This window comes from Botryllus schlosseri, chromosome 6 (assembly GCF_051294905.1).
Source record: "Botryllus schlosseri isolate E-star chromosome 6, Bs_hap1, whole genome shotgun sequence".
Lineage (NCBI taxonomy): Eukaryota > Metazoa > Chordata > Ascidiacea > Stolidobranchia > Styelidae > Botryllus > Botryllus schlosseri.
The window spans coordinates 13,903,425-13,916,936 of NC_137241.1; the positions used below are offsets into that span (position 1 = coordinate 13,903,425).

Here is a 13,512-nt window from a genome sequence, read left to right on the forward strand (position 1 = left end):
TTTTAAACGTACCGGTAGTGACGATACATTGAATTCACATAAATTGTTGTATCACCAGTACCTATACCAATCTCCAAGACACAGTAGCTCAATGTCTCTAATGGAGATACTGTTGACAGGTCCAGCATTAGCTATGATTATAAACTACGGTAATTTGGGTTTGAGCGACATCGTTTGTAAGTGCATTGAAAAAAAAATCGACTCGATTGTCGTTATATTGATTACCAAAGCACATCACGACCTGTTTAAGTGTAAAGGGTAGCCTACCACTGACTATGCAGAGCTATGTTTATAGGCCTATCACCCTGTCATTATCACTGAGCTATATACACATTATATATTATGTTATGTTATGGTAGGAAGGTAAACATATTATCTATTCTACTTCAGACTTGCATGGGCAAAGATCGCAAATTTGGGGCTCTTGAAGAATGAAATTATCGATTTCTCCTCATGAGAAAACAAGTGTAACATACAAACAGCAAAGGGCTGAAGCATATGAAGCAATGGTATCTGAGGTGAGCAATGGACATTTGATGAAAGCTTTCGATCCCCGTAAATTGGGGCCAGTAAATGTTAATGATATTATGACATGGGTGAAAATATGACGATGCTATATTGCTATCACTATGAATATGAGAGGCTTGACTAGGAACAGGCTTACCTCATTGAACATATTTTGCAGTGGCCAACTCAGACTATCTGTTAAGAGTATGTGACCCATCAACCAGACTACTTCTTTTGAAACTACTTCTCTGAGTTCTGCTCATATATTTATTTTAATTTGAAGCAGCTTGACATGGATTTGACATAGCCACTTCTATATGCTTGTCATTGAGTAGAAATTGACATCTATTGCTTGAGTAGCAATGCGCACTACTGCGGTCAACTCGGTGTGCAACAATGCTGATTAGCTGGGTCTTCAATGTTTTGACCAATATGAAGAGGCAAACATAGCCTTGCCAAAGTTAATCAAACTATCCTTTCGATCAATATAAACAAATCATAATATATGCACTTCTTGACTCATGATATGACATACACACGATCTGTGCATATGCACAAATCTGCTTTTTGTTAGATTCAAGGACTGATTGCTATTAGTAGCAGACTCTTACTCTGTGAATGTGAAATCAAATATGTTGTTGGTGAGTAATATACTATGCGTAGGATAGTTACAAAATTGTACTTTAACTCGCTTATTTACAAGCATAAAGCAAGTCAAGGCTACAACATCAGTACACATTTCGGATGTCGTGGGCCTTTCGAATCCAATCCAAATTGTCAACTAAACGTTTACCGTATGCCTCGTGGTTATTTTTTCAATTTTAGGATGCTGCTATACAAGCTAATATCATGGAATTTCAACCAAATCGACGTCACATTTAACGGTAGAAGCGTATGCTGCGAAACAGTAAAGGGTCGTTATCAAACAGCTTATATTCCAAGGTAATCATTATCATTCAGCTAATTTGCAAATTTCCATGTATAGGCTAAGGCAGTGGTTCCCAACGTGGGCGATATCGCCCCCCAGGGGGCGATTTGGCGGTCTAGGGGAGCGAAAATGACGAAAGGGGCGACAGGGGGGCGAAAATGGACAAAGGGGGCGACGGGGGGCGAAAATAGGAAGGGGCGATAGGGGGGCGATGACGCGTCAAAACGGCTGACCTTTTTTTTTTAGTCAACCCACGGAAATTTAGTTACAAAAGTGTGTCAAATTAGACATCGAGCCGAAAATTTGACCTTTTTTTTTAGTCAACCCGCCGGTGATTACAGTTTGTATGCCCAATTTTCGGTACACAAAATTTTGGGGGCGATGATCTGTGTTGACCTTGAAAAGGGGGCGATGGGTCGAAAAAGGTTGGGAACCACTGGGCTAAGGCAAGTCAAGGTTTCCTAATCAGACCTGTATCTGCGGTCGCTTTGAATCCATTCTGAAAGTCAATATTTCCCAACTAGAAAACGTTTCGTGTTTTAGATTAATACCAAGTAGTCAAATTTAAATCAAGTCCATGCATCTCTTTCTCTGATTATTTTTTAAATTTTAGGATGCTGCTTAAAGACTGCATGCTCCAAGAGCAAGATTATATCACTTGAACTAACCGAGTTTAGGAGTATGCTGCGACAACTGAAAGAGTCGTTATCAAGCCAGCAGGTATGACAACTTTGTTAACGATACCTGATGTCAACTTTCGTAGTCGCATATATGAAGTAAACCAAAGCAGAGATGGTCAAAGTTACTAGCGTTGCTACTCAAGTCTATGTAGAAATACCCCGTCAATTAATACTCGATTACAAGTAGAAGCAACAGTTCCCAATACAAGTCAAAACTACGTCAAGCGCAAGTAGAATACGAAATGTCGGAAAAATAGTCAAGTATGGTAAGTAGTTTTTCGGAAGTTTGTACTTTGAAAATTGCAATATGAATCTTCGCGACTAATATAAAATTACTAATGGCATATGACACTACTAACAGGAACAATCTTCAAAAATATATTCAGTTATTCCTGGTACAGGTGGTGTTGCTAGACTTGGACAACTAGATATTCTAGTTGTCTAATTATACTAATTGAAGCTATTCTAATTTGTGAAATGTTTCTATGCTCTAATTCTAATTCTAATCGAATTTATGAAATCTTTCTATGGTCTACGGTAATTTTAATTCTAATCTAATGTCTGGGTTTCCTGAAAAGGCTACAGGAGAACTGTAGAATGCGAAACGAGCCAAGCTTGCGGTGCAGTAGGGGTGTTCAAAAATGACTTTTTATTCTCAAATTCTACTCGCTACTTGATAAAATTGTTAGGTTACCTTATTGAAGCTTGCACACTAAATTTGGTTTGATTCCAACCAGCAGCCGCATTGCTACTGGAGAAGAAAGTTTTTTCAATTTATTATATTAAAATGAGTCAAAATTTTCTGTTCACCCATGAAATTGTTGTCTATAAACGATGCCCACCAAATTTGCCACAATTCAAACCAGCCGGAGCGGAGTTACTGATGTCGAAAAATTTGGATTTGAATAAAATAGTATTTACGGTGGGCACAACTGTAATAACTGATTAAAGAATCGGTCACCGTAAAAATAATATTATATTAAAATCCAATATTTTTCAACGGCACTAACTCCGCTTCCACTAGTTGGAATTGAGCCAAATCGGTTGAGCAATGTTTCTATAGAAAACCTAACAATTTAATGGGGTGAACAGAAAATTTCAAATCTTCTTTTATTCATTTTCATATAATAAATAAAAAACTTTCTTCTCCTGTAACCTTACAATTTTATCAAGTAGCCAGTACGATTTGAGAAAAAAATCCATTTTTGAAGACCCCCAGCGCACATATCAGATGAGTTTAGAATCCAATCCAAATTGTCAACTAAACGTTTATACCTCATGGTTATTATTTCAATTTTAGGATGTTACTATACAAGATCATGTCAGGGCATTTCAACCAAGTCGACGTCGCATTGAACCATAAAACCGTATGCTGCGAAACAGTGATGGATCGTTATCAAACAGCACATATTGCAAGGTAATCATTAGCATCCAGCTAATTTGCTAATTTCCATGTATAAGGCAAGTCAAGGTTTTCTAATCAGACCTGTATCTGCGGTCGCTTTGAATCCATTCTGAAAGTCAATATTGCCCAACTAGAAAACGTTTCGTGTTTTGCATTAATACCAAGTAGTCAAATTTAAATCAAGTCCATGCATCTCTTTCTCTGATTTTCTTCTAATTTTAGGATGCTGCTTAAAGACTGCATGCTACAAGAGCAAGATTATATCATAGGAACTAACCGAGTTTAGAAGTTTGCTGCGAAAACTGAAAGACTCGTTATCAAGCCAGCAGGTATGACAACTTTGGTAATGACTAGGGCAATTTTTTTTTACCTAAAACATGGAAGATTTTGACCTAAAAAATCTAAATTTTGACCTTTTTTGACTTAAAAAAACTGAAATTTGACCAAATTTTGACCTCACGTATGCAAATTAGGTGTTTTCGCACATAATGTTAAAATTGTACTACTTATCTTCATTTCTGGTTGGAACTGTCTGTCCTTACAAAGTAGATTGGCCTGAAAAAACGTTTTGGGCTCAAAAACTGACAGATTTTTACATGAAAAACTAGTATTTTAACGAAATCTGGCCCTATGAAGAATTCCAGTAGTTACATTACGTATTCTGGTGGAAATAATTAAAATTTGTTGTAGTACAACGAAAGATCCTTTCCTACATTCTCGGGTAGAAAGTGTCTGTCCGTACTAAGTAGCTTGCCAAGAACGGAGAAAGAACGTTCAACAGCAGCATTTGTTGGCTGACAACACTCAAGTTGTGTGCACACTGCTGGTGACAAACCGTGTTGCTTCATTCTGACAATGTTGTCTATATCACAATTTGTAAGCTTGCGCTTCTTGATATAAGAACCATGCAATGTCCAAGCATTCTTGCTTCAGCTAGGATATTGTGGTACGTTGACCATAAAACCATGTCCATATTTGTTTCATTTGACCCTTTATGATTCACAATGAGCAGACGATGGTTCGTTTACAACGGTAGGCCTATAAAGTAGGCTACAAGCTGTAAAATATCAAATGATAAGTTCACCGACAGCGCAAAATCTACGATACAAACGAAATGCAGAGGTCAAAAAATGTTTGACTTTGTAAACAATTTTGACAAATTTTGTAAACAATTTTGACAAATTTTGACCTAACGCTACAATTTTGACCTAATTTTGACTTTTTTTGACATGTCAAAAAAAATTGCCCTAGTAATGACACCTGATGTCAACTTTCCTAGTCGCATCTATGAGGTAAACCAAAGCAGAGATGGTCAAAGTTACCAGCGTTGCTACTCAAGTCGATGTAGAAATACCAACTTCAATTTATACTCGATTACAAGTAGATGCAACAGTTCCCAATACAAGTCAAAACTACGCCAAGTGGAAGTAGAATACGAAATGTTGGAAAAATAGTTAAGTATGATACGCAGATTTTCAGAGGATTCTACCTTGAAAATTGCGATATGAATCTTCGCGACTAATATAAAATTATTAATGGCATATGACACTGCTAACAGCAAGAATCTTCAAAAATATATTCAGTTATTTCTGATATAGGCGGTGTTGCTAGTATTCTAGTTGTCTAATTATCCTAATTGAAGCTATTCTAATTTGTGAAATGTTTCTATGCTCTAATTCCAATTCTAATCGAATGTATGAAATCTTTCTATGGTCTAATTTTAAGTCTAATCTAATGTCTGGTTTTCCTGGAAATGCTACAGGAGAACTGTATAGTGCGAAACGGGCCAAGCTTGCTGTACAGTAGGGGTGTTAAAAATGAATCTTTATTCTCAAATTCTTCTGGCTACTTGGTAAAATTGTTGGATTACGGAATTGAAGCCTGCACACCAAATTTGGTTTGATTCCAACCAGTAGCCGCATTGCTACAGGAGAAGAAAGGTATTTTATTTATTATTTAAAAATTAGTAAAAAAATTCAAAATTTTCTGTTCACCCATGAAATTGTAAGGTTGTCTATAGAAACGATGCCCACCAAATTTGCCTCAAATCAAACCAGCCGAAGCGGAGTTATTGATTTCGAAAAATTTGGATTTGAATAAAATAGTATTTACGGTGGGCAAAACAGTCATAAATGATTAAAGAATCGTTCACCGTAAATACTATTTTATTCAAATCCAAAATTTTGTGACGGCAATAACTCCGCTTCCACTGGTTGGAATTGAGCCAAATCGGTTGAGCATTGTTGCTATAGACAACCTAACAATTTAATGGGGTGAACAGAAAATTTTAAATCTTTTTTCGTTCATTTTCATATAATAAATAAAAAACTTTCTTCTCCTGCAGCAATGCGGCTACTGGTTGGAATCAAACCAAATTTGGTGTGCAGGCTTCAATTAGGTAACCTAACAATTTTATCGAGTAGCGAGTAGATTTGAAAGAAAAAGTCATTTTTTAACACCCCTACTGTACAGTAGACATTTGCTATTCTCATGCTCATAAGATGAACTATGATTTGATGATAACGGAGTTTGATTCAACTTCTGGCGATTTCAGTAATTCTAATTCTAATCTAATTTGAAAAAAAACTGTTAGGTAGAATTATAATTTTAATCTAATTTCCAACTGTGTAGCTCAAATTTTAATTCTACTCTAATTCGAAAAAAAACTTGTAGTTGTAATATAATTCCAATCCAATTTGGAAAAAGGGAACGTTTTCTAGTTGTCCAAGTCTGCCTGTTACATGCGGTTTGCATGAAAACTATCCATCAATTTCCATCTTGTCGATGCCTAATTGCCCACACATACAGTGATCGTGTGTGAACATGTTTCCTATAGCGGTCAGTTCACCCTATCGGACCACAGTCTGTGCTGCAATTCCTTAGCAAGTGTAACATCTGATTTTTTGTAAGTACTTTGTGAAAATATATATACTTTGTAATGGCTTCTATTTTTGTGGTCTTTCATTAAGTTATGCATGTTAGCATATGTGCCTGTTATTTGGGTTGTGAATATGCATTTTGATTTCAGGATGATGCCACAAGTTCTTGCTGAAGATAGTGACTCAGCCTTCGCCGTACAAGAGTGTTTTTCGGAAACCTGGAGGAGGCGACTTCCCAATACTACATGGGCAATGTTCTTCGAGCAGTATTTTCAGTGAATTTTTTTCTCCGTCGCTGGGATCTCTGTTTTTGTTATTTCACGAAATATGTTTCCATTTTATGTTATTATGGTTCAATTGATATCGAATATATGCAATCAAGAAAGTTTATTTGCAATAGCGTGCCATTTGGAAGAAGATGCAGGATTTCAAGTGGGGTGTATATATTGAAATTCCGCCCCAATCAATTCTAATGGCTAGGGTGAGATATCTGATATACACCGCAAGGAATGGGGTGGATTCTGGTCATTCACACCGGCAGGGTTACGTAAGTTCTGTTTTCGTGTACCACCTTTTGGGGTGTGTATAACCACTCTTTTCGCTAAGAGTGTAGTTACATTTGTCCCCGGTCTCCCCTAGCTATAGATATAAATAGGTATTGATAACTCTCAAAGCCGGAGGAAAATCCTGAAGAAATGGTAAATTTTTCCCACTTCGTGGTCGCTTGACTAAAAAAGAAAGAGGCTCAACTCCAGGAAAATACAGTTTTTCTTTCACATTAGCAGGTAGTTGACTGAAAAAAGGTCAACTTTCCGGTCCGGCTCCCGAAATACCCGCCATAGCGTTCCTACAGTGCTGACTTATGTATATCAGTCGAATTTGGCCTTATATGTAACCGAAATCTCAATTAGGAAGACATTTGGGCGTCCTCCGAGGATACTTTTTTAAAAAAATTAAAAAAAGAGGACAAATCATCTTAAAAGAGGACGTATGGTCACCCTATGATAACTAGATGTGCAACACGGGACTCACGGTTGAATACGCCGAAATGCATACTGCTCAGCCGGCTAAAAGCAGCATAATTGGTAGTCCTGTAGTCAGGGCCGTAACTGCCGCACCCCAAACCCCCCAATTGAGGGAAGCCGATCTCGAAGGGGGCCCAAAATTATTGCGTGAATTAGCATAAATTATAGTGTATGTTTTGAAAATATATGCAACTTTTTCCAAAATTTTTCGCGCTATGAGCGATTTCAATTCGCCACGTATCTTGATTATTGGGTACTCTTCCCCAAGAAAAAATACGCAAGATTTATAGAAATGGGCATATCAGCGTTGGCCATGACCGCACCACAACGCACAAAGACATATAAAGTTTTAGGCCACGTAACATGTGACTCCAAGAAGTGTGTCTGAACGATCGGCAGCGAGAAAGCCTTGGCCGCAAAGGACTACTTTTATGCTGACCAAAAACTTCGAAATACCAAAAACTTCGTTATATGTACAAAATCCGTATAGGTTTAATTGTCCATATAGGCGCCTAAATGACTGGCGCCGAATGTTCTTGTCTTTGCAATCTGAACCTCACAAGACAAATACCATCCCGCAGGAAAGAAAATTATATGCCAGTGAGGAAATACCAATCTGAAATCGTGTGATCTTTCAGTTTAGTAGGTTTGAGCAATTCTACATTTTTTGATATAGCAGACAGGAGGTCACGAAATAACATCATGTAAAGAAGTCATACCTAGGGGTCCGCCCGCCTGAAGATGTTTAATTTTACGGGGTCTGCAGTTTCAAAGACACCTCTCACTCAGCTCTACCGGTAAATCTGATTACTGATTACGTGGGCAAAGAGGACAACCATGCAATTCCCGATCTTATTCACCGATTTTATCATGAATTATCGAAATATTCGCGCGTCGCGCTGTCTCACAAAACAGTACAACTTTAATTTCGTCGCAAGCGTGAACAACGCGATGCGGGGTCAGTTTATCACCCTATGGGAGCCCGGGGTGCTAACGAAGGGCTGTTACGTTCCTACCAACGGGTATACCAAAGGAGATGTTTGATTACCATTGAGGGAGCCTATACCTTTTCAAACACACCTCACTCAGCTCTACCGGTAAATCAGATTACGTGAACAGAGACAGGATGAAAATTGATAGCAATACATGCAATCCCCGATCATATTGACCGATTCAGTCATGAAACTAAAGAAATTTTGCGTGCTTCGCGCGTTTAGGCGAGAAAAGTTGATTCACTCAACGAACACCCAATGCAGCAGATAAGCAGCGGTAAACAGTGTACAGTTTTGAAATTTCGCTAGGGCAATAAAACTACTCCGAAATAGCCATGATGACTGTTTGTGTCCGTTTCATAGCCGTAGTATTCGTGCGGCCCCGACCGTACTCCGAAATTCTAAATTTGGTTCACTGTTCAGTCATCCTGATATATTTCTTGGTCATTTTGGTGATTAGAGTGAAGAGCAAGGGGAAGGGTTCCACCAAGACAGCCCTCTTGTCGCAACTAAACATGCACATATTTTACGAGTTGTACCTCACAGTAAGTTGCCCATACCTTCCGGACACCCCACCAGAATCTCATCACAAAGATATTGTGACAACTCGTAACTTGACATAACATAATCATAATCACTTCGACTGTATTTTCATGTGAAGGCAAACATTGCAACAAATTTCAAAAAGTTGCAGCTGGTGGCGATCAGACAAGTTTCCTCGCTGCACGTGGTATAGGAAAACTTCCAAAACATTCTCGTTCAGAGCCCAGACAAGCGACGCCTCTCCTCCACAGGCTTGCTAGACAGCATACTGCTGACTCCGAATAATCACCCACAACGGTGATGCTGTGCTGGAGCTCACAATCCCTGCAATTCGCGCAACCCTTCCAGAACCATTCGTATTTGCGCGCGAACCTGGGCCATAGCCTTTCCCAGCTTCTCTGCTTTGATATTCAGTCGTGATATCTTCTCTTCTATGAATGGTAGTGCTTCATCAACCGTAAACTCCACGAAAAATCCGTATCCCACGTGGACGAAGACCATCGATGCATCTGATCTGGAAAGGTTTGATTCTCAGTATGATCCTTTCTAGGCAGGGGTCAGCAACCATTTTGAATGGAGGGTTGGTTGCAGATTGCGGACCACACAACACGAGGGTTTCACTAGCATACTCAAGCGAGTACTTATCATTTTACCAAGCAGAACAAAAATAGCATAGCGGGCCGAATTGCGTGTTGATATGTGCAGGACGAAAAAAAACAGGCTAGCCAGAGGTTGCCAATCCATTTTTGGGGATATCTTAACAATACTATGAGATGGCTGATATTGACAATTCAAGACTATTTATAGTTTGATGTCGTGTGGTTCAGAACTGTAATGAATTGAAATCACAAATTACCCCCGGAATGTGAACATTACATGACAATCTCAGTACATTGGGACGAGCAGGTAGGAACATGAAAAATGAGGAAAAATCATCGGTCTAGTGCTCTGTTTCAACTAACGCAGGAATCAAATAGATTTTATTTTTATCCGTCATAGTAAGTAGGGTATAATATCTATTTCATATTCCATAGCCTATAAACTTACATCACGGCCTGAGCAAAAAATTGGCATCCTAAGTCAACTTGAGTTTTGACCGGTTTGCTACCGTCCGTGAATCCAGCCTCTTTAAGTTTTTCCAAAGTGGTCTGCAGATGCAAATAATCTGCTGTTTCTTCAAAGACTTTCTCGCGTTGGTTATTCAAATTGCTGAAATAAGGAAAGAGTATGAAATACAGATAGCAGCTCTAGCAATATGCCACAAACAAACCTCAAGTCGCCACGAAGCGTTTCGTTCAGAAATTGTTCATATTTTAGTACTTTATGCTTTAGATCTACTGCATCCATATCAGAAGCTAAATAACAATACATGCGGCATAATATACAAGCTATTACTTTGTTCTGATTAAACCAATTACTATGGCGTGCATAAGTACATTTCGGTTTATCCTAGCCGTCGCATATACAGATGATAATCCACAGAATTCGTAGCCAAACGACTTTTGAATGAAAACACAACATTTCACGTCGTAAGATCAAGGGAAATTGTCAATGAACCATAGAGAATATGAAATATATTAGCTGAATCGTCACACGATATATATGCAAAATGCAAGTATTGAACGTGCAAATGATGGTAGGAATCAAGTATCTTACAACATAATTTATTTACAACAACGATCTTGCTACCGAGAAAAAGACTAAACCCTGGTCAAATGAGTAAAAGAAACATCAGCGAAATTACATATTACATATTTACGGATTTACAGAACTGTTGGGATAACGATAATGACTGGATACCAAATTCATCCTATAAATGTTGATACTTGGCTGGAAAGTTTTATAATCACTAACTTTGTGAACTACCTAGCATATCCCAGAATATGTTGGGTACATATCATTAGTAACAAATATTTTCTTCACATTGTGAGGAGCAAGTCAACTGCTGTGTGCAATGACAACACAAGAAGCACTGCAAAAAAGTCATATTTACCCTTCGATCCTATAGTTATGCATACGCATCTGAATAAAACACTAAAAGGTAAAATAACTTCACACCTTTGTGAATATGATCACAGGAGCAAGGATTGTAACAAACACTATATTCAAACAAATGGCCAATGCCACGCATTAGAATGCAATTCAGAATAAACATTACTCGTACAAATTTGAATAGAAGATCACACTACAGACTACATGAATACAAATACAAAATGACTAACTCCAGCATGCTACATGTGAAAAATTGTGTACCAGTGTATTACGTAACTGAACTAACTGAAATGCTATAGGACAACTTATTTCGACACTAAGTAGTTATAAGTCAAGCTATTTTTAAATCTTCACAAAATTGGCGATTGACAGATAAAGTCTATAAAAAATCATAAAATTTGAAAACATTTATCACCTTCATCATAAATCTTCCAAAATAATCAATTAAAGTTCAGATCGGAAACAAGTTTTTTTGTAACTATGATGGGGTACCATGAACTCAATAAGAAAAATTATGCCTGGTACGAATGTAATTGGTGCAAATATCATTAAGAACAGAAATCACCCAATGGAATGCAGAAGGCATATTGTCAATTTCCAAAACCTGTTTATCATAATACACACATTTGATTCTGGAATGATTATTATAGCTCATGACATCATTTGAAAACTATGATACCAATTCTGAATATAATTCTAATACCATAGGCTATTGGATTATTATTGTTGTGTATATTAGATTTATAATCACTCTTATACTAAGTATAAGCTTTTTATGATTCTTAATAACAAAAAGGTAAATACCGTGATAAAAACAGGACGAATGCAACTTCACAATAGATATATTAGGTAGTTTTGGGTGAGATTTACAGTGTGAATTACCGTGCCTTTACTGCCATTACATTACATCATTTCTTGTTTCCTTTAAATATAGAGTGTGCAGTGTGCTAGATTTCTATTGAATATATATTGGAAACTTAAAGCAGAAACTGATGCTCAATGGGTACTCCACACTTTACGGCACCCCTTTGAGTTCATTATTTATGGAAATTTACTGACACCAGGCAGGAGTACTACCTGGTTCATATGTAAAGAATTTGCAAAACAAACAAACCATAGACTTTTGACACAAGAGGCTATTTTCCCAGGGTATACATCACATTAATTCGAATTGTTCAGACACTTGAAGCGAGCTGAGTATCAGATCAATGAAACACAACCAATACCAACCAATTCTAAATATGATCATTACATATAGCATAGATTATATACAGAATTAAGTCACACTGCCTAGGAGTTATATACTTTCTTGGTGAAAGACTTTGGTGTGCTTGCTCAAGTCCATTGAAACAATGCTTCCACAATGCTTCGCGACCAAAATAGCAGCCCCAACTGCGCTTGTAATGACAGGCTTCAAAAGTTTAACGCTCTTTGTTTCGCCGTTAATTTTTTCTCTCAGTCTTGAGAAAAATCCATCTTCCAACAGTTCCCAACTATTCCAGACAGAACCAATGCACAGAATACCAGTTCCTTTATTGAGCAGATGGTATTCTTTCGATATGTATGGCATGACCCCAGCAATATGATCCGCAAGGACTTGAGCAGCTTCTTTGAAAACATGTCTACATAACTGGTCCTTTTTTTGAATGGCGCCATGACTGATTTCTTTGCAAAATCCAGCGAAGAAGCTCTTACTGAAACCAGTATAGAAGTGATTCAACATTTCTGTATTACTTTCCACTTTAAAGTATCCATGCATCATTGCACGAAGTGGTTCAACACTAAATGGAGCCTTTTTCAAATTATCATCATCATCAAAAAGATACTTTATTGCCCGATGAGATATCCACCAAGCACTGCCTTCATCACCCATGAAGTTACCCCAACCACCGCACCTTTTGGATGATCCATCAGGGCCGTTGTAAACACAGTTTGATCCAGTACCTGCTATAAGTACAATGCCACCTTGGTCAAAAGCAGTAGCCATTGATCCAGCCGTGTCATCTTTTACGATAATCTCGTTAGCAAGAGCAGGATACTCTTTGTGGAAAACATCAATCATGGCTTGTTGGCTGCCTCCGATACATATGCCAAGACCAGTCAACGTAATATCAGACTTCAACCCTGCTTCGCTTTTTGCATCCTCGACAGCCTTCACTATCTCGTGTACCGCACCAGTTATGCCCACTTGCCATGTGTTGCAACCAGCGCTCTTTCCATAACCCAATATTTCACCCTTTTCGTTAATGATAGTAGCGACCGTATTTGTAGCACCACCTTCAACGCCACCGTAATACGTCATTATTAATTCTAAGTGGATATGACACAGCGGTTCCCAAAACAAGACTCCAGATGCTTCCCGGAAGTATCGCAATTCGCAATCAAATATAAAGCATTTGTATCAAACGCGGATACAAGAGTGAAGACGTACTCAGTCAGTACTCACCTAGCGTCACCAACCGGACACGTGTCCGGGTACGGTAAAATGATCACCCTGACCTTGATCTTCCCTGTGTCGGTATTGATTTCATCACTATTATTTAACAACTTACCACCTTAAG

The 13,512-nt window shown here is 38.1% G+C and overlaps 3 protein-coding genes across 5 annotated transcripts in view; 1 reads left to right on the forward strand and 2 right to left on the reverse strand.

The window, feature by feature from the left end:
- The window catches only part of LOC145440298 (SH3 and PX domain-containing protein 2A-like), a 38,202-nt gene extending 31,418 nt beyond the window's left edge, over positions 1 to 6,784 (forward strand). Inside the window, exons 15-20 of one of the 3 annotated variants that reach the window (XM_080317865.1) lie at positions 391 to 518; positions 1,333 to 1,449; positions 2,049 to 2,155; positions 3,416 to 3,532; positions 3,743 to 3,863; positions 6,549 to 6,784. The gene's annotated coding sequence lies outside the window, so the exon portion shown is untranslated. The remainder of the gene's footprint in view (positions 1 to 390; positions 519 to 1,332; positions 1,450 to 2,048; positions 2,156 to 3,415; positions 3,533 to 3,742; positions 3,864 to 6,548) is intronic. The other 2 variants (XM_080317863.1, XM_080317866.1) reach the window with 2 other exon arrangements.
- A 2,260-nt stretch (positions 6,785 to 9,044) lies between these two features.
- Positions 9,045 to 10,360, reverse strand: LOC145440320 (protein UXT homolog). Its single transcript, XM_080317893.1, has 3 exons — positions 10,230 to 10,360; positions 10,007 to 10,168; positions 9,045 to 9,473 (listed from the first exon to the last, which is right to left on the reverse strand). The coding sequence occupies exons 1-3, from the start codon at positions 10,328 to 10,330 to the stop codon at positions 9,275 to 9,277; spliced, it is 462 nt and encodes a 153-aa protein (XP_080174019.1). The 5' UTR covers positions 10,331 to 10,360; the 3' UTR covers positions 9,045 to 9,274.
- On the reverse strand, positions 10,315 to 13,413 carry LOC145440311 (N-acetyl-D-glucosamine kinase-like). Its single transcript, XM_080317880.1, has one exon. It carries the CDS (start codon positions 13,251 to 13,253, stop codon positions 12,249 to 12,251), a length of 1,005 nt encoding a protein of 334 aa, XP_080174006.1. The 5' UTR covers positions 13,254 to 13,413; the 3' UTR covers positions 10,315 to 12,248.
- Positions 13,414 to 13,512: the final 99 nt, after the last annotated feature.